The sequence below is a fragment of the Amblyomma mixtum genome, chromosome 2 (genome assembly GCF_055824585.1).
Source record: "Amblyomma mixtum isolate Tamu chromosome 2, ASM5582458v1, whole genome shotgun sequence".
NCBI classification, from domain to species: domain Eukaryota; kingdom Metazoa; phylum Arthropoda; class Arachnida; order Ixodida; family Ixodidae; genus Amblyomma; species Amblyomma mixtum.
Window position 1 is genome coordinate 254,164,192 of NC_143013.1, and position 26,187 is coordinate 254,190,378.

At 43.0% G+C, this 26,187-nt stretch overlaps 1 protein-coding gene across 1 annotated transcript; it reads left to right on the top strand.

The window, feature by feature from the left end:
* Positions 1-42: 42 nt before the first annotated feature.
* On the top strand, positions 43-25,232 carry LOC149363568 (ATP-binding cassette sub-family F member 3). The gene is made up of 18 exons (XM_089573558.1): positions 43-192; positions 617-764; positions 1,837-1,984; positions 3,248-3,339; positions 7,063-7,191; positions 7,284-7,388; positions 8,262-8,411; positions 9,032-9,181; positions 11,513-11,569; positions 12,524-12,546; positions 14,487-14,542; positions 15,244-15,444; positions 15,722-15,798; positions 18,083-18,257; positions 20,130-20,310; positions 20,455-20,587; positions 22,822-22,909; positions 24,305-25,232. The coding sequence occupies exons 1-18, from the start codon at positions 120-122 to the stop codon at positions 24,458-24,460; spliced, it is 2,142 nt and encodes a 713-aa protein (XP_089429684.1). The 5' UTR covers positions 43-119; the 3' UTR covers positions 24,461-25,232.
* Positions 25,233-26,187: the final 955 nt, after the last annotated feature.

A 26,187-nucleotide genomic window follows, 5' to 3' on the forward strand; every position in this document is an offset into this window, starting at 1 on the left:
GTGTTACGAAAACTTTTATTGAAAAACAAATTTTGCGTTTTACACATGAGACAAAAAAGAAAGAGCGCTTACGTTAGAGGCGTCGGGATTCTGTGTTAGCAACCTCCTTTCTTGCAAACATGGAAGCCGTCGAAGACGTGCTAAGCGATGCTTTTCCCGATATTGACGAAGATCTATTCGACTACCTCGAAGGTACGTTAAATCTTTTGTCGCAGGAGTGCGCCTTGAGATGGTTAACCGTTTTATAGCTAGTGCGCGCAGGAAGTGCCGGTGTGATCGAAACTAACCATACCTCCAGTCGGTGCATCGAAATCTCATTCATATAGCACTTATTACTTGACGCAACACTTGAGTTTATTTTCTCCCCACAGTTGTCGGAGCTAATCGTAGTTCAAGTTACCGACCTCCGGGCCATTGTGTTGTTGACCAGAATGCTTGGTACTGCGGCCATTCGCCTTGTAAATTGGTCGGGAGCGCGAGTCCGGAAGTGATGGGTACTAGTTTCGCCTTCCTAGCTGTCAACACTTATCTCTCGGTGGCCGTGCTAAGCAAGGAGCCAAAGGGACAGAGACAAACACGCGAAGTCTTCCCGCTTGTTTTTGTTTTGCTCGCACAGGCGTGCTGGATGGTGGCAAGGAGGACTTTTCCACTTGCGACGAGGTCTACGATGCCGTCGGCGAGATGCTACTGGAAATAGCCGGCGACACCAAAGACGAGAATGAAATCCGGGAGATCTGCGCCCGGCTGCTGCATGTCATGAAAGGGTATGACGGCAAATTGGTTTCGTCGCTACGTATTTGTGGTAGTCTCCGTACTCAAGTGAAAAAAACAAACAAAAAAACTGAGCAATGAAGACAGCAGTCAGACGTGGTGGTGGTAGAGAGTTATTTTAACAGAGGTGTTTGGGGCACGCAGGCCCCTGGGCCCCCTCACGACCCCACTACACTCAAACGTTCATGTTCCTACGGTCCAGTTATAGACCTGTCATGCTCCCGCGTTTCTGAATTGTTGGAAACTATGCTGAAACTAACTATGCATGTCGTTGTCAGATGGAGTTGAATTGGCGATCTGATCTCAAGGTGCGCGCATTTCAAACTTCTTGTTGGACAAGGCTGTAATTCCGATTGTGTAATAATCTCTGCTCTTGTTAACTCAGTGTCCCTTTGACAGACCGTATTTCTCGCCTTATAACCCGCAACCTTTCACAAGCAGCTATTTTTTAATGCAATAATAATTGGTTGCGCTGTTGTATTAGTCTCAATATATTAGAAACTAGTGACGTTAGTGTCATGGTTTTAATGTTATTTTTTTCCAGCAATCGGTACATATCTTTGCTTATTTAGTCCTAATGTCAAAATACATGTTGGTGCACTTTAATAGGGGGCTTGAAGCTTCTGTTGCTAGACATTGTGACGAGCTCAACAGATCATTAGTGGATAGTTGTGTAGGGAAGAAATCCGTAAAAAAATTTCAGCACTTATTTGATTAGAAGGAGTGTTAATCGAACAAGCAGCTTGATTGATATGATAGAGTCTAAGGCTATTTAATTTGCATAAGCAGGTAAACAACAAAAAGTATGGATTACGGTAGAGATCATGAATCTGCATAGTTTTTTTTTTCGAGCACAGTCTGGAATCCAATCTAATTAATTGTTTTTATTGGCTTCATAAATTTAAATTTGCCTCGTAAAAAAAATGCATAAAAAATGTCTGGGCACACCTTGTCGCTTCTGTTTCGCTTCATTTATCAGATGGAATGTAAGATGTACATAAATGCTGTAGAGCCCCATGTCGCAGTGATTTGTCTTTGTGTGCTTCTGTCCATTGTGCCTTCCAGGGAAACGGACACTCAAAATGGCGGCATGCACAGTGCTCCTGCGAAGGTTCTCAATGCCCCCGTTCAGTTAAAGGCTTTGGCAGCGGAATTTGAGACCAGCACCGATGAAGTTCAGAGCATCTGGATGAAACAAAGGGACAACTCATTGGTGAGAAGGATTGACTTATGGATGATCAAAATGCTTTCATCCTTGTGTGGTTGTTTGGTGGAGCGTATTGCTGAAAGAGTGCGAATGCCACAGTTTTGATTTTTTTTTTTAATAACACTTTGGCCAGTCATCGTGAACCTCAGCACAGAATTTGTTCACAAGAAGCTATTGATTTTGGACAGTCAATTCGTAGTGGGGTTTAGGTTCCTGAATGCACCAAACACTGTGAAGTCGAATCCTGTGCGATGTCGCAAGGCAACAGTCAGAATAATGTAATGCACACGAAATCAGTTATCGTGACAATCGATCCCGGCTGTAGCGGTTGAATTTTGATGGAGGCGAATTTCTAGAGGCCCGTGTAATGTGCGATGTCAGTGCACGTTAAAGAACCTCAGGTGGTTGAAATTTCCGGAGCCCTTCACTACGCCGTCTCCTTAGCTTGAGTCGCTTTGGGACGTTAAACCCTATGAGCCAAACCAAACCAGTTGTCATGACAAGCGTGGAACATAAATTCATTATCATTCGGAAATATACAGGAGTGACAGAAGCAAAGTAATATGGCTCTAATCTTGAGGTATTCATAATCAGTGTTGAGCATGCCACTTCCGGTTTTTAATGTTACATTGACTGCGTGTCTTTATGGAACGGGCCACTCAGTAGAACAAGTGGGCTGGAAAAATTTAGCTATGGTGCATTCGGGAGCTTGGCATTAGGGTTCATTAATAGCTGTGACGTTTCCACCACGCCAAGCAAAAAAAGGAAAGCTTAAATTTGATTGTAGCCCACATTTTTATTCAAAGTGATCTTGCAGTTGCATGGTTATATTTTATCCTTGTGTCAGTATCATGAGCTTTGATTGTATCTAGATTTGCTATTATATCAATTAGCTTTGCGAGAAGTGCGCTCCTTGTCCCCATTTTTTTTTTAGCACTCTGCCTGGATCGTCATTCTTTGAAGCTAAAAATACATTAAAAAATGATTCTCTTACATTCAGCGAAGGGTTTTTGAAGGTGCTTCTGTGAAAGTACAATAAATTACAACCAAATTTACTGTGCCCTGAAGGCTTAGCATGCTTTTTTTTTTTTCACCCATTCATTTGCATCTCTGTTGACATTCTGATGCGCAAAATAATGTGGCGCTGCATTTTACATTGTGTGGCTTGCTGTAATACATGAGCTACAACATTTGAGGTTTGTGGCATTGTGAACATCAGCTGAGTACATGACCTGATGGATTGCTTGTTCTGTTTCTGCCTGTATCCAGCAAGTTGATCAGAAGAAACTGGAAAAAGCCGAGGCCAGGCTGAAGCAGAAGCAAGAAAAACGCGAAGTCAGCGGAGAAAAAGTGACACCTGTGTAAGTGCAAGGGCGTCCGCAGAATTTTTTGCAGGGGGGGGCCCCGTTGGTGCCCCCCGGGGGGGGGGTATGTTCGTAGCAGAAAGGCGCTATTTGCGGAGTAAATTTATTTATTTATATATAAATAAAAATTAAACAAAATGCACACATGAAAGAAAAATTACAAACAGCAAATTAAAGCGCGGCTAGGAGAGGTACATTGGAGTTTATCAACGAAGAAACAACTAAAATTAATAAAAATGCAAAAAGATGCTATATCACTTCGTGGAGAAGAGTGCTCAGTCTTGCTGCATACGGGTTCTCGACTCACCCGGATTGATGACCAGCACACAGCACAATATGTTCACAAACACGCAACTACAGTCACTCAGTCAGTCTTCCTTGAACAGCAACTGTAGGCGCCTCGGATTTTTCTGGGCGAATTGCGTAATTACACGTGTGATAAATTCACTTCTGTGCTTCATTACACGCTCTCGGTGCACACTCATCATACACATTGATTGGAAAAACTGTTGAACGCGTACGTTGAAAACAAAAGATGACTATATATACAACGAAAACTTATTTACAAGATAAATGCACGCTCGCAGCTTCATACACCTCGCTCCATCTTGCTTGCGCATCCGCACAGTCGAGCAACCGCACACACACTGCTCTCCGCTCGTCGTTTTCTCGTCCGCTGTCTTGGTTGTTCTCAGCTTCGCTGACAACCGGCCACTAAAAACACCCAAGCACAAACACAGAGGCGCGCACACGTGCAAGGGCTTACTTGCCGCAGTATCCCCGAATGCGCACTTTGGGGGTGAAAGGAACGCCGCGCAACTTCCGAGGGGAAGGGACACTCGCCACTCCAGTCGGAAAATTTGTTTTTGTGTTTTTATGGGGTTCAGAGCCCCAAAACGACTCAGGCTATGAGGGATGGAGTAGTACAGAGTTCCGGGTAATGTCGACCACCTGGGTCTCTTTACCATGCACTGACACGCACAGTACATGGGCGCTGTTGTGATTTGAGGCCCAGCCAGAGGTGACAGGCGAGCCAGGCAGGCGCCATCGGGCTGCGTTGACCAAAGGCGCTGGTTTTCGCAGAAGACGCAAAGAACGCTGGTGTGGGGGCGCCTCGGGAGACTGCGTCGCCGTGAACAAAAGCAGCTAATCCCCTTTGCCGGAGATTCTGAAAGCGGCGCTTCTACCGAACTGCACTACCCGTGGATCGGAGGAGACAGCGAGCGGCGGCGGCGCCAACTCATCGCCCGCTTGCCCCTGAGCAGCCCGACAAAGCGGGGGTGGACACGGCTGATTTTACCTTCCCTCCTTAAGAATTCATCGGTGACCGGCGTAACGATAGGCGAAAACAAGATGCCCCGTGCTGTCTGCCTCCGTGTCGCTATCTCTCTAGAGATCAAAGAAACAGACACCCATCTCAAGGCGGCTCGAAACACATGCTCGCCGGTGCCGCTGTATGTCTGGAACAGGTCGCCCTTCAGTAGAGCTAACGATGGCGTGGTTTGAAAACGGCGGAACGACGCACGCCCGGACGCGGCATTTCGCAGATGTGACCATGCGGGGCTGCTTTTACCCTTTTGACTGAGCGCACCACCGCCCCTGGCGTGCGGCCATCACTCACGGTTCGAGTGAGTGATTTTCCAGGGGGGTGCAGCCGCCCCCCCTTGCCCCCCCCTCCGGACGCCCATGTGTAAGTGCAGTCTAATATACTGTAAATTGTGGTTTTTATTTGTTTAGAATGTACAGCAGGCCCTTATAGTTGGCCCAAGCAAGAGTGGAATACAGGCTTATTTGACAACTAAGAGCAGTGCGTCAGAAAGCAAAACAGACATGAACAACACAACTTTAAAAATGCAGCTCAAATCTTGACAATACAAAACAGAAATACGCAACTGAAAACAAAAATTACACAATATGTATGTACATACATATAAAATGTAATTGGTCAGAATTCAGTTATTATTAAGAAGTCAACACTGTTTAGTAGGCTGGGTGGCAACTTATTCCACTGATCTGTATTCTGAGGGAAAAATGAATACTTAAGTGCGTTAATTCTAGCTCTATAAGGTGGTAGCAAATAGGCGTGATGATGATTCCTTACCTGTATTCTGAGGGAAAAATGAATACTTAAGTGCATTAATTCCAGCTATGTAAGGTGGTAGTGAATAGGCATGATGATGGTTCCTTGTTTGACATATTCTAACTATATAAGAAAGTGGTCTGGACTCATGGGACAGTGTATGGTTGTTCTGTAAGAACCGTAGTTTTAGCCTCTGTTTCATTTCTAAACCATCACTATGGATTTATTTAGTAACCAACTTATCATGCCATCACCAAGAACTGATTTAGTAGACACTAATGTATTATAGTTCAAGCAATTTTACTATAGAGGGGTTGTACTGTATTAAAAAAATCAGCAATCTTTTACTTATCAATGAGGAGCGCACTGTCATGTGGTACTGTGCAAGTAATTGGTTTTTTGTTTTTTGTCAAAAATATCCTGAACATTTGCCGAGAATCTTGAATAAGGTCTGTAGAGTGTACTAGAAATAATGTCATTTAGTATGCCGATTGAATTGAACAGTGTTTCAACAAGCATCTCCTCGCTTTAATTTTTCTGGTAAAATGAAAGATCTCTTGCGTGATCCAAGGAGTTTGGTTGCACGTTTTCTCTTCGCTTTTAGTACTGCTTCATCTAATGTTTACTGTTTCAGTCTTACATTTTTTTTTAAAGTTTAAATGACATTGGTTTTTATCTATTCCAATACAGATTTGTTAAGGTACATAATTGCTGTGGTTTTAAAAGTGGAAGAATACTCATAAGTAATCTTCCACTTGCTTTTTCTCGGCATGGAGCAAGAGCAATGAAAAGAGCAGCCCTTTGGTGCAAGTAATATTTTCTCGGTGGCACGAAACATTCAGACCTTTTAACATTAAAAAATTGTGCATCATTGCCATAGTTACCTGAAAATACAATTTTTGCAAACTTTTAGCTCAAGATAAGTTTTGCAACCACATTTTGGTGCCACACTACCTCATGGTTTGTGATATTAAGTTGGCATTTTCGCCTCAGTAACTTCCACTGCTCTTTGTGTTTTAAATGATGTCATTTAAGGAATATCTATCTCCGTGCAGTATGCTATGAGTGTGGAATGATTTCTGGGGTGTTACCACATGCATTGCTATTTCATCTTGGAAATGTTTGTAAATCTTACGTGTGCTGTGGATTTCCCAACCGTCTTTCATTTTGTTTATGTTTAAATGAAAAATGCATTTGCACTTGGCAGCTATAATTGTTTTCTGCAGTGTATTTTGATATTGACTTGTGCGTGACATTAATACTGTTGTACGTAATACCGTCTCGTAGTATTCCGAGTTGTGTGCATTGCGGTCGCATAAATACAGGGTGTTCTGTATAGCTTCATCCAGGCTTTAAAGTATAAGAGTGAAAAGCATCATTGTACAGATCTTGAACCTAGGAGATGTCAGTTTGTTGTGTGTTGTCAGGTGTATAGATCCTGATTAGATTCCTCAGTCAGTTTTGGTGTGTTTCACCAGTTATTTGATTAATCAAGACTGATTATTGGTTGGGTCATCCTTTTAATTAGCACTCGCTCATACAGATTTACATACTGAAAGTAGTTTCATAGTGTCAGTTGTGGTGGTGTGTCTGTTGCCTGATTGTGCAATTCCCAAATGTGTGGTGTCTCCTCAATGCAGCCAACCAGTCCTGAAGGCAGCCACGGCGAGTCAGGCGGTGAGCAAGAGGGAAGCCCGCATGGAAAGCAAGGGCAGCAATCGTGCAACCGACATTCGCATAGAAAACTTTGACATTGCTTTCGGCGACAAGTAAGTGGGGGGGACCAAATTTAGCTTTGGAGGTCTGGACTCGGTGGGTGGGTTTCTTACTGAGTTCTGTTCTTTCTTTCTTTCTCTCTCAGAACACTCTTGCTAGGAGCCAACCTAACTCTAGCCTGCGGAAGACGCTATGGGCTTGTTGGCAGGAATGGCATCGGGAAGACCACCCTTCTGCGAATGATTTCCAGGTTGGAAAGTTTGTTTGGAGAGCGGTGCGAGAGGGTCATACAGTGCGCCCATTGTAGCAGTAGGCTCTTGTAATCGGGTGGAGAGGTGGAGTGTTTGCCAGTTATGCTTGTTTTTATTTTGCTCCTGGTGTGCATCACTCTTAGTACCTCATCCAGATTTTTTCCTGCGCAAATTATTAGTTTGTTGATGTGGTAATGAAGGTGTGATTTGCATACTTCTGAATTTTTTTTTAATGTGACTTTTTAACAGGCAGGACTGTTTTCTCCTTTTTTTATTGCCTGTATCTAACAGATCTGCTCTGAGTACGAATAAATTCTAACTCCCCTTGTCAGTGCACTACTGTTGACTAATGTACCCTGCTGGTCATTCTTCTACTTTATTTTGTCTGTGTCCTTGACATAGTATTTCATATGGACAATTGCCATGCCAGCTTAGTGGTGCAGATGACTTTCTTTGTATTTCATTGCGCTTTGCCCACATTTCATTGACCTTTAGTTTACAACACTCGGAAGAACCAGTTTTTGTGTTTTCTCCTACAGACAAGCGACAAAGAGACAAAAGGTAGCTGTGTTGCAAGTCATTCAGGTGATCATATTGTGATCTTGATAGCGCCAATTTAAGGAATGTTTGGTATGTTTATGGCATCTTTTGGCCTGGATTTAATCGCACCATGCTTTAGTGCATCAAAAACCAATCTTTGTTTACTACTTTCATGGAAATGCTGCCACTTCAGTCAGGTGTGTTAAGGTTGTGGTTCTGGAAGCATGGCTAACCGCAGATTCTCTAGAATGAGTGCAACAAGCTGGTGTACTGACAGTATGGGAAGCCGAGGAACATGGTAGAGAGTCTGTGTGCTTTTTCTTATGATGCAGTGGTCAGCTAAGGATTCCATCACACATCTCTGTGCTCCACGTGGAACAAGAAGTGGTTGGAGACGACACCACAGCACTCGACAGCGTCCTTTCCTGTGATGAGACGAGGCAGCGGTTGCTGAATGAAGAGAAGGAACTCACTGCCAAAGTGTGAGTCTGCCCAGCATACACACTTGTCCTATGCCGATGCCTGTTTCTTGTCGGTGAGAGAAGAGCAGCGTTTGAGTGAAGTGTTGGTCTAGACATACGTAGTAGCATGACTGATTGAGCTTTTAGTTGCAGTTATACCGAGGAGACTAAGGGTATACGAATGGAGTGATGAACAAGGGTGCATTCTCTTCTTCTTCCTTGCTCCTTTTGTTTCTTGTTTCATGCTGTTGTTGAGAGGTGTCGTTTTCTTACTCTTGGTTGGTAGGACTACAGAGGCGCACAAGTGTCACCTAATGTGGTTGTGTGTGCATAACCGTTTATGCATGACCATCAGTAACAACTTTGACTTGACAGCTGATAAATTAAGGGCTTGCTACTTGAACAAGCAGGGGGGCTGTTAGTGTTCCTCTCTCATTCTACTCTGCTTTGTACTGACTTGCCCTTGTAATTTTGGACAGCTTGAGGGCTTGAATGAGGAAGTGATTTGTTCAGATCTCTCTGATAACTTGACAAGACATGATGGGTGTGATGGATATGTACTGCGAGCAGGAATGTGGATGCCTTGTTAGGTTCTTAGCCTCTCAGGTGGAAGCCTGGACATTTTTTGTTTGTTCTTCTAGGTCTGAAGGAGATGACCCTGCGCTAAGTGAGAGGCTGTCCAAGGTGTATGCTGAGCTGCTGCACATAGATGCCGACAAGGCGCCCGCAAGGGCTTCCGTTATCCTTGCAGGTCTAGGCTTTTCCCCGGCAATGCAGCAAAAGAAGACGCGGTGCGTGCAGCTCATTCATTTCTGACCTTCTGTTTGTGTTACGTCACTAGTGAATATATTCATTTGTTCATTGTTTTTGATGACCGCAAACATCTGAACACGTTTGATTATATAATGTTAAAGGTTAACAAAAAATTAGAAGCCATATGTATGCAGTAAGGCTGCTTTTCATCAACCTAGCATTGGGCGAACGGAGTCAATATCGGGCAAAACAAGATAATTCATACTGAAACTCTGCTTGTCTGCGCAAACTTGATTCTAGCAAGTTAAGAGGGAACGAGGGTCTTAAAGCTGACCTTTTTATTTACGGCTAGAATCTCGCAAAATTTTGCACACATATGTGTATTTCTCTTCCAATTCCAAAAATGTAATCACATTTGAGCTGGTGGTCTTAGGTCAAAAGTTATCTTAAATTTTAAAGTGTAATTAGGTGATTTCTTACACTGCTTTAATGAACTTTTGCATTGCATTTTATTGCTTTGAATTACATGAATTGATAGTCATCGAATTCCCATACCCGATGACTTTCTTACTTTTTTGTTTAGGCCACGTGTAAATAGCAATTTACAATTAGCTTAACGAGTTGCAGTATCAGATACTGCGACCTTTTACTCTTAACATAGTATATCAGGATGACATGCTTTTAGACAAAAACAAAGAATGTCACTGGGTATGAGAATTCTCTGGCTATCAATTCATGTAATTAAAAGCAACAAAATGCAATGAGAAAGTTTGTTAAAGCTGCGTAAGAAATTACCTAATTACATTCTAGACTTTGTAAGATCTAAGACCACTACCTTAATTGTGATTACATGTTCGGAATCAGAAGAGAAAAACACATCTGTGTGCAAAATTTCATGAGATTCTAGCCATAAGTAAAAAAGTTAGTTTTAAGACCCTCGTCCCCCCTTAAGCCAGTTTCATTTTCAACTGTGCTTAGCAGCACGAGGAGAGAGCACAAAAGGACATGAAGACAAACAATGCAACACCAATTAGCCTGACAGCTTTCCCTAAGCCAGTTGTGGTGCTCCTTTGGAGCCATGGCAGCTCGAGTAGCAAACCGGCTTCTGCTTTTCCTTTTCCGGGCTGATAACTCCGAAAGGGTTCAATTGCAATTTGCCATAAGCATTTAGGAAGTCAGTTTACCCCTTGCAGGTGAGTTGAACTCAACCTGCTCTGCCTCCTGCCTTTTTAGACCTGCCAGCATTTACACAAACCTAACAGCTGGTTTCATGCCCAACAAGCCAACCCAGCTCAACCCTGTAAAGTACTGGTAAATGCCATTGCAGCAAACAGCTTGTTGTAGGTAGAGTGTACGAGTGAGAACACTTAGGAAGGATTATCAGAATGCTCATGCAGGCTTACAAAATGGGTACAGTGATGCATTACACAGCAAAAAAAACCATTTGTGACTACATAATGAACTGCGAAGAGCATGTTGTGCAGTGCTTGGAGGGTGGAATATTAAGTTAGTTGTGACTAGAGTGAATAATGGCTGTCATATAGAAGACTGCCCGTGTCCACTATAAATGAACAAATAGTACACTGCGTAGGCCTAGCAGCATAGATAGTGAAGTAAATTATAGTGGTTGTGGTGCGGAACATTGGACACTGGAAAAATTCTGTGGTGATGTGTTCTTTTCTCTGCTTGTAAATCTGTAGCTTTTAAGAGCGCATTTTTGAACTGTTACTGAAAAGAAGCTGCCTTGGAAGCATTTATTATGCTTTATTCTTGAAGCACTTGTGTCTGATGTAGCAGTGCATAGATTTTGGCTCGTTGGTGATCTAAGACATCTGTAACATTTAGCATTAGGCAAGGCATAAACTTGGACATGTACAAATCAGCCCTAAATTGCATTTTAAGCCTTTTTCTTCAATATGGCGACATAATTTTTTGAGACATCTGGCGTAGCCTGTTTTTATTTTTTGAGGTTGCAGAGATGCATCTTGGAAGTGCTTCAAAAAACTAAATCATGCCATCTGAGCCTGTCTTTTCAAGTAGACTGTAACCTAGTGGTTTTATTTTACATCACCCTTTGCACCTTGTTTAAGCACCACCAGGGGTGATGCTTACAGCCCTGGCAGTTGACAAAAAAAACATGGTCTAAAAAAAAAAATGATGCTTGCTTCTAGGCAGTTATGAAAGTTCTTGCTTTCAGATTGTGCTATGAAAATGCTGTGGGAGATCATTTCGGTGGAACAACGTGGAAAAGTAGCATGCTATGCTGTAGGCTGTGTTTATGTCTTAGTACTCTGCTCAGTTACACCCTGGGCATTATGCACATACAAACAGGGTCATCCTCACACGTCTACACTCTTGGTTGCTTTCAGGGAGTTCTCTGGAGGATGGAGGATGCGAATAGCACTGGCACGGGCACTGTTCACCAAGTGAGTTGGGGCACCTTTTGTGGTGTGTTCTGTATGCAGGAAAGTAGAGAAGGCACCCGTTAGCATAGTTTATGATCAAGCTTTTACCGACTGTTTGGCCAGGAAGTGCTGCTGTTATAGCCATGAGAATGTAAACGATTATGTCGTTTCATACGCACCTTTTTCATATTGGTTAAATACAAGGGCCATCTTCGAAGAAAAATTGGAACGAATAAATTTTATGATTAACTAACTAGATATTGTACATAAATACTACAGACAAAAATTACGATGTTGATTTTATGCAGAATTACACATATTGCCGCATATCATTGTAGCATCCGTTAGTTCGCGCAAAGCCGCAGAAAAGGGGTGTTATCATTTTTGTTCTTGACGCGAGAAGCGACCGGTCTAATCTCGATTGTTCACAGCCATGAACAGCTGCATCTACGTGTTTCCAGATTACTCTAGATGATCTCGACCTGTTATCTCGAAGTTTCCTTGCCGGCTTTAAATTGAACGATGCCGCTAGCAGCGGGCATTCGTAGTTCGACGATTGACGAGCACGCTTGTTGTTTACGGCACCACCGAGTGATTCAGTTTTTGCAGGCGCAAGTCAGCCCAAATAAAGAGCTTCGTTTGCAAGTCTTTCCGGTGTCTTCCTGACCGCTGGACTGCCGTCACTGCAACGTGACAATATCTAAAAATACTAAAATCTAGGAGCAGGCACTAACTATCAGGGTTTGAAATAGTTGAGCTTTCTGTTGTAGCTGTAATGCACATTGCCACCTAATGTGGAAGAGGTTGTTGAATTTGCATAAATCAGTAATTTTTTTTTTTTTTCTTGGAACGAAAGGAAACTGTGTCTAGGTTTTTGTTCCTTTGCAAGACCATAGGGTTAACAAGCTTATTGTGTATAGACTCTGTGCTTTTAAGCTTCCCCTGTAATTTTTCATTTTTCTTTTCATTTTTCAGACCTGACTTGTTGCTGCTTGACGGTAAGTCACTTTGGACCTGACTGTTACTAACCCTTTGTTGCATGCGGAATAATTACGTGCGCGAACTGTGATTTTTTACTTGTTTTGTGTCTTTCTGCATCAGAAAAAAACGGGAAAAATTTTTTCATCTCTTTCAAATGTTTATTTTGGAAGATACAGAATGTCCACTACAGTGGACAACATGAATACCAGCTCCCGTAGGGGAAAATAAAAATGTTTATGTTTGCCTTTTCTGCCAGGCAAAGTTCTTCCAATAACAAAAGGGCACTTTACTCTTCATTATGCAATAAAAAACAGTCACTTTTGCCGTCAATGCACAAGAACACTTTGCACTTCCCGCAGGGGTATGTTGTCTTCCGCTTGCAGCCGGGTCGGACTTCAGGTTGTCTCCGTGAAACTCTATTTCGTGAACATACCCGGACTGACCAGCCCTTACCCAGACTTTGTATCCCCATTTTTTTTGGCTTGTTTGCCATCTACACCTTTAGCGAGTGCCTTCCTTTGAAGAGGATGATCTGCTCATCTATTGCCTGGCAAGACTCTGGTTCAGCCAAATTCTTGAATGAAGCATTCAGTTGGTCGATCATTGGACGAACTTTCTGGAGGCGATCGAAGCCTTCCTCAGAACTCTTCTTTTCTAAAGCAGCATCGTTGAGGTGAAGAACAGATAATATTTCCTCCCATCTGTTCACCGTCATTGCGTCAGCAACCATGTCCTGACTAGTGTTTGAGGACCAGTACGAACGCCTAAAGGAGATGTCGACTATTGACATGTACATGCATATGCCCAAAAAAACCTCCATTTAATTCTTTGTTATCACCTTCATTTTTGGACGATTAGATATTCTGTGCCTGTTAGATTCAAATGTTAGCAGCTCAATGAGATCCTCACCATACATGAGCTTGAACATTTTCAGTGGAGTTTTGCCTTCAGCAGCTGCAGCCTTAGGCTTCAGCTCGTTGTGCACTTTGGTGCAATGAGGAATATCTCTCTTATCCCAACGCCAAACCTTTGGCTTTTCCTTCTGAATGCAACGCTGTTTTGATGCGCCCTCGCCTTCAGCATCGCTGTCAGTGTGAACGTCTTTCTCCTCACTCGCACTGCTATCGGTTATATCACTCCATCTGTCCGCTTCTACTCCGTTCTGACCATCATCTTCACTGTCAAGGCGATCATCGTCACAACCAGATGGCAAGTCTTCAAGTAGCGCATTCACCTGGTCCCGTGGCAACGGGACATCCAATACTTTATCGATTTCCGCATCGGTTAATTTCTTCTTTGAAGCCGGAATCCTCCTAATGAGAACAAAGTAAAGCTGCGTTAAAAGCTATATATAACATAATAAATAATGCACTCAAATCTGAGCAGCAGCAGTAAACCATTACGAAAAGCCTCACATGGGCATGTCGTTTTCCGCCATGCATGGTGTCCACCACAGTGGACATTTGAAAGAAGTTGTTCGGAAAACCGACCTATGTTTTACTCAGTCGTAATATCAATGGCGCGTAACTAACAGTATCTCTTTTCTTGTTTCCGCATAATTATACATTGCAAATTAGGGAAATGTGCGAATGGTAAGCCAAAAAGTGAAGACAAACGTCACTTACCAGCTCGAGCAGGGGGCAGCCATCTTCGTAGCAAAATTTCGAGGCAGCCGCAGTATGGTAGCGCCATCTAGAGCATCGAAAACGTACCTTTTTTGTCCACTGTAGTGACCAGCATGCACAGGAGCACCTGGCGTGCTCTGAACTTGCTCTAAAAATCGCAGAAATTTGTCCACTACAGTGGACAGCATGCAACAAAGGGCTAATGTTGCTTGTTAAGATTTTTGTTTGATATCGTCAAAATCAGTGTGATACCAGTTATGTAAGCTGTTATGATATATGATGCTGGTAACAGCTTGCATTAGCACTTATTCTGGTGTCATTTTATCATGCAGAACCTACAAACATGTTGGACATGAAAGCAATCATTTGGCTAGAGAACTACCTGCAGGCAAGTGTCTCTTTGTTCATTTTGGTTTTTGTAAAAGCATTTTGTTGCTCATGCACTGGGTGCAGTTTTGAAATGTCCCATCATTGTTTTGGTGTGTTTTAGGCTTTGGATGTAGAATCTAAAAAAGGGAGTATCATAACACTTTTGTTTTAAAATATTTGTGGCGGAGTTGTTAAAGCCAAGGAGGCACAGTGTTCTTGCACTTTGAGTTGTTTTGAGGTTTGCTTATGTCTTTACAGAACATGCTCAAGAAGCACTATAAAAACTGCATATTCAGCACAGCTGCGTTGAAAAAAAGTTGCATGAAGTGCATTTTTTTTTTTTAATGAGCCAGGAAGCTTTGTTCAGATTAGGATTTCGAGGTTTAATGCACCTGGCTGCTTGTGTTCGCAGTCACACATTTGTGCATGTCTTTATATGGTTTACAGCAGTGCACTTTAGTTGCCAGATACGTACTGTTCTACATCATAACGCAGTGGTATTGTTAATGCAGTGTTGTTGATGATATTTTCAAGCTGGCTCTGTCATGTTGTCACGCATACAAGTTTGCATTGAACTGTAAGCTCTTGAGCACGAGGATAGACTTAGCTTAAAAGGGAGCAACTGCATTGTTGCTGGTCTTGTCTTGTGACAGAAATTTTGAGTGTACCGCATTCAAATTGACACGCTCACGACGATGCTCTGCTGGTCGTTTTCCTCAGGATTGGCCCACAACGCTGCTGGTCGTTTCTCACGACCGTCTGTTCCTGGACACCGTCCCCACCGACATCCTGCACTTCCACTCGCAACAGATTGTGCCCTACCGGGGCAACTATGACAACTTTGTCAAGGTCATGACCGAGCGGGTCAAGAACCAGCAGCGCGAGTATGAGGCCCAGCAACAGTACAAGGCACACGTTCAGGTACAAACGGGTTTTTGCCTCCGCTTCCTCTGGTCAGTACAGCTGTAGCATTTTGGTATCTTTGTATTTCACTGTTCTTTGAAAATATCTCTCAACAGAAATGCCAATTTGTATCATGAACAATTGGCTAATCACGGGTATCACTTGAGGTAGTCTGTCTTGATTTTGATTAGGTATGTTACTGGTGTTTTCCTGAGATATGAAAGTTGTGAAAATCTCGCCACAATGGCTTATCACATCTTGTGGGCTAAGTTATTAATTTTTTTTTTTTTTGCAGGTCTTCATCGACAGGTTCCGGTTCAATGCCAAACGTGCCTCCCTTGTGCAGAGCAAGCTGAAGATGCTGGAAAAATTGTGAGCTTTAGCTGCTGATGTTTATCGTTCCTGCATCCCTTTGTACTATTCCTTTGGCTTTATAACCTACGTTACTTGTGAGACTCGCTGTGCTTCTCAGTTTTCTTGTTTTTTTTTGTTTTTTTATTCAAGTAACACTGTGAATGTTTCTGAATGTATGTTTTTGTGTGGGAGTGAATTTTGAGGAGCTGTGCACAGCTGAAAGTTTGGCATTTTTTTACAGCATTCCTTTTTTCCCCACTACTACTGCTTACGGGAAAACAGGCTGCCCGTGTCATTAGCCACATTTTGCTGTCTTTGCTTGTTTTCATTTTTTTTTTTTTCAATGTAAGCTGATAGCTGGAAAGCTTTGCTCAAAAGTTTCTGCACTTGCATGCTGTTCATTATTTGTGAAATCCTAGAAGCAGTACCATAACTTCGGAAGCATTAGCCACTGTGGCCATATCGTCTGTCTTGTAACCTGCCTGATAAACACTGGGTAGAAACAGATAACAGAATAGCTCAAGTATTATGTATCATAGCAAAAAACATAAGCTCGGAAACAGCAATTTTTTTTTTTTGTTTTTGCTGTGAGCGTCACCAGTGAAAGCCCATCCTGAGTCACTGTGTAACTGAAGTAACTGAAGCCTTCTGTAAATCGAGCCCACTTATATAGAACCCATATATATTGAATCATCGTTTACATCAAACAGTCACAACATCCCCTTGAAAATACCATGCAAATTATGCAGCACTGTTGTTCATGTTTATCATACTCGCGTTCATTGAAACATTCATTTATATCAAAGGGCGCACCGTGCCCCTGCAAGTGGTGCTTCTCCTAACGGCGCCCTTTGATCACTTTTCAGTGGCAGAGGTGGGTCGGCTGGGCTGGCTGGCAGCGCTAGTGGCAGTGCTGAAGACGTTGCAGAAACCAGCTGTTCCTTAATTTGAATGACATTATTTTTATTGTACTCATGGTGTACTGATAACAGGATCAGATATTTTATGATGCAGAGTGGCTGGTTCTCAAGCTTGTGCTTTGATGCGAAGCATTCTAGGTAGGGGTGTGCGAATATCAAATTTTTCGAATACGAATCGAATACGAATACTTGGTTCCGAATATTGAATCGAATATCGAATAATCAAGGACAGACGCATTTAACCATCACAAAACATTTATTTGAGCCCCCAAGAACGTCACAGTTCAACTATCAGTGATGAAATTAACACAAAGATGTGTGTGGCTGCACAAAAAGTATCAAAGTCTCAAACATTATTCTGAGCAGAGTGGAAATATCAGAGAAGATGGCTAGTACACAGCATTGATCAAGGCTAGCTTGCCATAAGCACAAAACCACGTTGCTGGGATGAACATATAGGGTTGTTGTGAAGGAAAACCAGCTGCTCCACGTGGTCAGGCAGTAGTAGTTCCCTTCTAGCTGAAACGACTTCTCCAGCCACAAAAAATGCCCTCTCAGTTGGCACTGACCTGGCACGTATTGCGAGGTACTTCGTGCACAGCTCTGACTATACCAGCTTCGCAGGTATAACCACAAAGAAGCTCACCAGCGCAGTCAGCTACTGCATGGCCCAACGTTACGCATTGCTCTGGGCGCCGCCATGTTGTTATGTCTCTGTTGATAGGACTTGCGGACCGAAATGAACACCGGTGCTCGCAATAGAATATTCAGCTAGATACGACTATTCGCGTCGGGTCGAATATTCGAAACAACTCGAACACTTGGATTTCGAATCGAATACGAATACTAAAAATATACCTATTCGAATTATATTCGAAAATTTCGAATATTCGCACACCCCTAATTCTAGCCCTAGCAATATGTGGGAAGCGGTGCGCTGACAGAAGTCTGGTGGACGGCACTTCGCTTTAAGAAATGCATCACTAGCATGAGTGCAATGTATTCTTGCTTCTAAGTTACAGATAAGCTTATCTAATGCCATTTTTTATACATTGAATTATCGATATGTAAAACTATTTTGCAATCCCCTTCGAGTTTGGTATATCCGGGTTTGGCTACAGTGCTAGTTGTAGTTTTCATAGAAATCCGCAATCCAAGGCGAGCCAAGCCAAGAGAGAGAGGAAGAGGAGAAAGAAGGGGTAGAAAATTGAGGGACATCACGGTTGTTGCCAAATGTGTTAACTAAGCTGTCGTCTAGTTTAGCTAGCAGTTCTTTCTTTCCCCTTATTCTTTCTCGTATGTCCTGGCTAGCAAAAATGGAACTTGTCCTTTGTGATGAAACAGAGGCAGTGATTGAGAAATGCCCCATTTCCTCATTGCAGGCCAGAATTGAAGCCTGTGGAAAAGGAGGTGGCAGTCACGCTAAGGTTTCCCGACCCCGAGCCGCTGTTCCCACCCATTTTACAGCTCGACGAGGTGTCCTTCGCTTATAACCCTGGCCAGAATGTGCTGGAACGTGTGAACCTCTCGGCCAACATGCAGTCCAGGATCTGCATTGTGAGTCCCTTCTGAAACCTGTCAGCGAGCAGTGTTATTGAATTGGTTGGAATTTTCATCAGCGAAAGCATAGCTGTAGTACAATTGCACATCATACTGATGATCTTAGGTGTCTGCATACAATACAGAAGCACAGAGTACTGAAAGTTTAGTGATTTTTTTTTTTTTTGTAACATTTTGTAGTGGTTATCACATTTTATGTCTTAGATGTCCAGTCGCTTTTGAAATGTTTTGCAATAAACTGACTTGACGGTTACCACGTTTGCGGAATGGAAGAATCAGTGATGGCAATTTTTGGTGCTGAATGTGCCATTTGCCGTGCGAGCTGTGCTGGCCCGTCAAGCTAGAGTCTCTGAGAGCTTTTCCAGTGGCTCTAATTGAGATACCCAGTGGTGCGCTAGTCAGTGGAAAAGCTTGAAAAAAATTTCCATTGTGGCTCTGTGTCACACAACATAGTGGTGCCCTCTGTGCACTGAAGCACAAGCAGCACAAGCACTAGTAGCACTAGTGCACTACTACTACTACTACTACTCTACTCATCTACTACTAGTAGCACTAGTAGTAGATGAGTGGCAGCAAATAGTGCCACTCATCTTTACTCCTCATTTCACCATCTTACGCTAGTGCCGCAGAACAGCTGTCACCCTAAACCAGTTTTAAAACAGGAAATAACTAGGCTATATGACTAAAAAGACTGTATGTGCTGCTTTTGTCAAAAGTAAGGGACCCTTGGGGTTTCCTTCTAAGCCACGTCATGGAGCTCCTGCAATATCCGTGGAAGCCTTTAACTCCCTTGGGATTGAGGACATGAGTTCCTCTCACCTTCAACAAATCTCAAACGCTGGCAGCGCTTAGCAAGCCAGCATGGCACAGAAGCAAACTGCTTTAGCTACAAACTTTTTGACAAAGGTTGTACTTTGCATGACACAAAGATGGCATTACAAACATTGTCAACAGACCTCTTGAACGCAAGTTGAATGGCTGAACCAGTTACTGTTAGCGATGGTCTCATTCATGAAGTGTTTTGAAATAACTGAAAACATGCCCGACATATTCGTGTTCAGCAAGCATGGAGTGAATACCAAGGGTCGAGTAATCTTTCTGACGTTTTGAATGCTGGGCTGGCCATGGAAGTTGGCCGTAATCATTGCCACAAAGTGGGGAACTTCAAGGTCTATTCACGCTGGAGCAAGGCCCCGTATGGCTGAAAAATTAAGCAGAAAAGATGAGAAGACTGAGGACTGACTGTAAAAATTAAGCAGAAATTCTCAAAAAATGATAAGTCCAGACCTTAGTGTACATCGGTGCTTCACTGGAGCTTTCCGAATCTGGTTTAAGACAAGGGTGCAAAATTCTGCAAGCGTCACGATGTAATGCAGCTGCTGTTAGAAAATTGAAACCATGCTACTGTGGCCATTGAGTGGGCATGCTTGTATGAATTTGAATTGTTGGTTTTTGGTATGCATTGTATTGACAAGAGATTGGGATTTTCAGTTGCAGTTTTAGGTAGTTCCTAGCTGTGGCCCTCTCGTGTCTTGGAAGCATGACTCAGTGCAGAAATTTCCCATCTAACAAAATTTCTTTGTACTGCCAAGTATCTCACCCCTGACAACTTAGGCATTGCTTTGTGGCACTAGGGTTTTGTTACGTTATCAATGTGCCGTTAGTGTGAATAGGCAAGCTGATTTCCTCATTTGTGCAAGAAAGGACTCTGTCAGTCTGAAAATCATCATTGGTTCAGTAAGGTTCGGCCATTTCAGTTAAGTAAGGTGCAGTTGGTTCACTCAGGGTAAACAATATTGGGTGAGGTTATGTAACATTTTGTTTCGATGCCTTGTCCTGCAAGTATCTTTATGACTTTGTCTCTACCAGGTCGGTGACAATGGCTCTGGGAAAACGACGCTGCTGAAGATCCTCAACGGAGAGCTGAACCCAACGGCCGGGGTGAGGCATGTCCACCGCAACCTCGTGATTGGTTACTTCACACAGCACCATGTGGACCAACTAGAGCTAGGCATCTCCTCACTAGAGTTTATGGCAAAGCAGTTTCCTGGTGAGTGGGTTTTGGTGGTGTTAAGACGTTCCGCATTCTTTCGATTTTCGTTGTCCTTCATTTTGCATAAACATAATGCAGTGCATTCATGCTCAGATGTTGCCTGCGCTTTTATTGTAAAACTGCAACCCTTGTGTCTTGCAGGGAAACCATCCGAGTATTATAGGCAACAACTGGGCTCCTTTGGCGTCACGGGTGACCTAGCGTTGCAGACCATTGGCAGCCTCTCTGGAGGCCAGAAGAGCAGGGTTGCATTCGCTCTCATGTCTATGCTGCGGTAAGTCTACCACTCTGAATATGGTTGTTCACTGCTTTGAGAAATTCAAGCTTTGAGGACTCAAGCAACTGTGCCAGGCAGGGTCATGTACACAAAGTGTCCTTTTTTGCAAATTGCTATCACATCTGTGCAGGTATTCGAAATTTGGGATAAGAATAAAATATTTACTGCTGTTTAGTTGAAGGTAGCGATACCTGGTATCTCTGAACATCCGTTTATGGTTGAGTGTTGGTGCATGATATGACGATAATGCCTGAAGCATCCTTTTTTTTTTATTTACCTCAGTGTATTTGCATCACTAAATGTGGGCAAAGGTGTTGTTTTGTACTAGTAAACCTGTCGGGGTAGGTCAAGTCAAGTTGGAGCTTAAATTTAATTTTTTACCAAGAAGGAACCCAGTTAACCCTTTGAGGGTCGAATTATTTTGAAGAAAACTTTCCCAGGTGGTCAAATTACTTTATTGCGAATCTTGAATCTACAAAATGTATATAATCGAGAATAAATAGTAAAAAAAAAATTAGGAACAGTACTTTGGTGACAGCATCACTCACAACTGGAAAATGTTCAATAGAATAGAATAGCAACGGTGATATGCAAGCTAATTGCAGCACCAATAAAGATAGAAATCAACTTTACCTGCCTCTGCAAAACAGTGCCCACAAAGAGAAAACACGTTTCGCACGACTCCGTTGCGATCCCGCGGCGGAATCGAAACCGCGTAGGCGCGTTGCCACAGAGGGTGAGAATACCTCGCGAGCAACGGTGATAAGCAAGCTAAGAGCAGCGCCAATAAAGATAGAAATCAACTTCGGCAGCCCCTGCGAGATAGTGCTGACAAAAAGAAAACTCAAATTTCGCGCGACTCTGTTGCGATCACGCGGCGAAACCAAAACTACAAAAGGGGTGTTGCCGCAGTCTGTGCCGCCGCGCTAAAGCTAGACATAAGTTCTGCTTATCTCCGTAAGAAGGCAGCACAAAATGCACACACTTCTTGTAAGTCCTAAGAGGTGGCAGCACCCCCCAGTGAGCACGCATTGTTCTTTTGGCGCAAAATTTCAAATGGAAGATCGAAACCGTACCCGTACGGCAAAGACCTTGCGGGACAGAAAACCGCCGCCGTACATATACGGCAAAAACCTTCAAAGGGTTAAATGAAAATGCACTTCAATTTTCTGATGCTTCTGAGCTGTGCAGTGTAAGAGTGTCCATTGCCCTGACCACCTGGATGGCATTATTTGTGACCAGCAGGACCGAGTGGTACTTTTGTGCTCCACCACTGGGGACTTTGCCATTAATAGCTGTTACTGTTACAGATAGCGTGCACTGGGATCTTTGTTGTTTTCCTGAAACAAGAAGTGCTGGTTCGACTTGATTGAGCATTGTATTTTCTTATCTTGGTGCTGACAAAAGTGATCTTCACTGCCAGAGCAGTGTATAATCAGTCCAACTTTCTATACGAACGCAGCCCCTCAACTTTGTTGCCTTATTTTTATATCATTGTCATGATTTCAAAAGCTGGTATCTTTCAATTGTCACTCATTTCATTGCTCAGCACTCTTTCATTTCTGTACTTTTATTTGTAAGCTGCATTATCTGTGCTTTAATGAGTGAGTTAAGTTGAAAGTCCTTTATTGAATGTAGGAAGGCTCATGGCTACAGGAGGGCAGAATGGGGAGTAGGCAGAATCTTCGGCGTTTTCGGCTTCAGCTGGGAGTAGTCAGGAAGGCAGATTCGTAGACATAGCCTTAGTGATGGGTAGACCTGGAAGGATACCGTAAGGGTCATCACACGCGGCACTGATCACTAAGGGAGCCATATTTGGCAAATATTAAGTGGAGATCAGTGTCAGTTGCTAGCAAGAAGTGATATTTCAGCGGTAAGGGTTAATCTTGGAGTAAACCAAATTCATTAGACATCTTGTCCTCTTTGTTGTTATATTTCCACAATTTTCAGAAGTAGAAGCCAACTTTTTGTAATTACTTGCATTTGATTTGAAAATTTCATTATTAGTTTACTATTTGACAGGTCCTTGATGAAGGACCGTACTGTTCACAGTGACGTCACATGACGCGACCTGGCTTGGGGATGGAAAAGGGGGGACAGCCATGGCTGTTCATTTTTTCCTGTTAGCTATATCATTATTGAACTAATTAAGAAAACCATAAAATCAAGCTGCCCACTTATTGGAGTCCATACAGCGGCAACAAATTTGCAAATGTGCTCTGTCTTTCCAGGCCACATTTCCTAATTCTGGATGAGCCTACGAACCACTTGGACATAGAGACTATTGAAGCACTGGGACATGCTCTGAACAAATTCCAGGTATGTGGAGTCGATCTGCGATGCTTTGATTTCACCACATGCAGAGCCCCGTGCTCGTGTGTTTTTATTCAGTGATATCTGCAGAGGGATGCTGAGATATTCTAGAATGACATTTGTACTTGAGTGTAACTGCCACCCAACACGAGTTTCACATTTCCTTCTAGTACTGCATTTTGGGGCTGATGGAAGTATTTTGTGTAATTGTATCTCAGGTGCGGATATACTGTGGTACCCTTAAAGAATGTGTTTTAGATATGGATACCTGATACAGGCACAGAACATGGGACAGACGTTATGAACCTGGCATAATTAATGGAATGATTGTAGTGTCATTGTGAGAGAAAAATAAAAAGAATATGAACATGCCTTGGGTAGGAGTAATTTTACTGCAGATTGCATTCTTGGATGAGTTAGCATCGCTACACTAGTTGCACTAGATTCTGGGTGAATAAAGTTTAAATGCGTGTATTACCGTGTATTGCCGTGTACAAGTTGATCTGTTTTTTTACAAAAAACATTTGAAATTGCGAGGGGGGTCACCTGTTTGAGTCGTGGGTGTACACGCCCTGCCCTGTGCCTATGCCCATTCCTGGCAAGATTTGTGGAGCTCCATGTGTCAGAGAAAACTATTAGTTCATGTGCAAATCGGTTCTGCTACCGAAAATTCGAAGTGTGTGTCATCTACTGCCACTCGCTCGTGCTGGTGGTCGCCTTCCCGGATGAGCACTATACTGGCCAAGAGCAAACATTCAGCAACCTCTGGAGCTTGCATGGCCGCATGGTGTCAAAATCCGAAACTACAGGACTGCTGGCAGTTCAGTTTACTGCTAGTCAGCTGGGCCACATGCGATTATGGAAGGCAGGATGGTGTGCCACTTTATCGCCTTTGATTTCCATCTGCCATTGCATCATTACGTGTTGTACGCACACTGCGATGGCATCCCACGGGAATCTACATAAAGTAGCGCAGCGGCAGGCCCGGGGTGTTGCATGCGTAGACTTTTATGTGTAGGTAAGTTTTTATTTTAGTCGAGGACTGCTGCGAGTTGGGGGGTCGACCTATGGTCAGAGTAGGCTTATACGCAGCGATATACAGCACTAAGTCCCCGCAGTTTTTAAGCAAGCTTCTGCTTTGACAGAGAGAGCAACCTTTGACAGACAGAGTAACCAGAGAAACCTATGCAGAGTAATTGAACAATGTGTCTAAGAAGACTGAGGGAAATATTTATATGAAAATGTGGATGGCACTAGTGCTGTACAGATGCATTCTGATTTTTTTTTTTTTTTGTTGGCACAGCACATTCTTTCAAGTTGTCAACAAATGCTGACTCTCTTCTTTCTCTACCCCCCCCCCCCCCCCCCCCCCCCTTTCTCCTTTGCCCTGTTCACAAACAGGGTGGTGTAGTTTTGGTGTCCCACGACGAGCGGCTCATCCAAATGGTGTGCCAAGAACTGTGGGTCTGCAGCAACCGCACTGTGCGAAGCATCGAGGGCGGCTTTGCTCAGTACCGAAAGTTGATCGAGGAGGAGCTGGCAGCGCAGGGGCAGTGATGTGTGTTGACGGACGAGTGTGCAGCGAAAAGGAGCCCAGGGACTGGGGACGGTGCTAAGACAACGTGAAAGGAACAAGCAAGCTTAGCATGGACGAACGTTCGACGCTTCCAGGCGCCTTTTTTTTTTGTAATTGCCAATCTTAAATAGGCGTCCAGATATTTATCTAACAGCAGAAAAAAAGAAAATCTGCACGAGTGACCTGTGAAAGAGAAGAAATGCTGGTCTGCAGAGTATATGTGGCACGCTTATTCTTATTAATTTTGTTTTTGATTAGTTTTTGTAGCACAGCTTGATACCCATTTGGAACGTTCTTGGTGTGCCGATACCTGCTAAACTGACTTGCAGGTGTCGAGTTATGCACTATATGTCAACAACCCAGCATTATGCCTACACAATGCACACGCCTGGTGTATACGGTACTTGTAAGTCACTAGAGACCAGAAAATGTGCTCCACGTGGGTCAGCCTTGGAGCTGCTCTATTGAGCTTCCACAAGCTGTCATGGCATTGTTTTAATGAGCGTCGATTGCACCCTACGAAGCTTTAGCTATGAAAAACAAATGTTTGTATCTAAGTGTTTAAATTAAGCATAGTTCTTGTGTTCCTGCATTTCTTCTCCTCAGTATTTCTAACGGCATGATCTTTTACAGTGCCTTATGCCCTTTGTGCATACCGGATGAAAAAAAATTTGTTGCTTACCAAGATTTCACAGCCTGCCAATTTCATGATCAGTGGTACCTTCTCTTCTCATAATAAATACTGAAAGCGCATGTTCTCAGCCCAATTGTTTGCCGTTTTGTGACAAGGTTGTGTCTTCATTTAAACTGCCTTTTTGACAGAGTCACTGTACGTGGCGAAGGAAACATCAGACTTGAACGATCATTTTATGGATGAGTTCAGACTTGCATGTGTACGCAGCACTGTTTGTCTTGGAAAAAAGAAGTCTTGAAATGCATTTTCAGACATGTGCAAGCAAATAATTGTTGTTAAACACTGAGAGACGTTTACACACAGCGCACTTCTTTACAGATGCACAGGCTGTTTTCAGTTATTGGTTTCTGCAGAATGAGCAGCTGTGTAGTGCACTTTCCTTTTCATATTCGAAAAGTGTGCCATAAGGTTTATTGAGAAAGGGGAAAGAAATGTAGGAGAAGGAAGGAGTGCAAACCAGTTTTGCTCAGATAATCGCAAAGGTTTCTTATATATGACTATTTTGCACTGAATGTACTGCGTGCCAGTTTTTTCTTAATTTTTTCAATTTTGAATTAGTAAACACTCATTAACTTGCTCTTATATCTCAAACTGTCAGTTGTTTATAAAGTTTTGATGTCAGCTCCAAAAGGTACTGTGTATTTGTCACCATAACCTCGAAAGGTTTTTGCTGTGAAATTTAGATATTTCAAAATCTGGCTAGTGAAAACTTAAAAGCAATGAAAATGACCTTAGTAAGTCTTCTGCAAGTCTCAAAGATCAGTTCATGCTTCTCATCACCACTCTGTACTTCGCGAGATTCCAGTGCTGTCTTTGCATGTCCGTTTGTCACAGCAATGACGAGAAAGGACTTGTAGGAAGGAGGCTAAGGAAAATTCTTTCAATGAGATCAAATGTAGTGCAACAAGCGATGGAAAATGAAATGATAGAAAATTCTTTCAATGAGATCAAATGTAGTGCGACAAGCGATGCAAAATGAAATGATAGAAACATTTGGAGGCTGAAAGTAGTGTA

Bases quoted from the DNA above. Each gene is read 5' to 3' on its own strand.
- LOC149363568 (XM_089573558.1), top strand. From the start codon at position 120: ATGGAAGCCGTCGAAGACGTGCTAAGCGATGCTTTTCCCGATATTGAC. The intron at 193-616 runs GTACGTTAAATC...TTGCTCGCACAG, and splicing joins TCTATTCGACTACCTCGAAG to GCGTGCTGGATGGTGGCAAG. The intron at 765-1,836 runs GTATGACGGCAA...TGTGCCTTCCAG, and splicing joins CTGCTGCATGTCATGAAAGG to GGAAACGGACACTCAAAATG.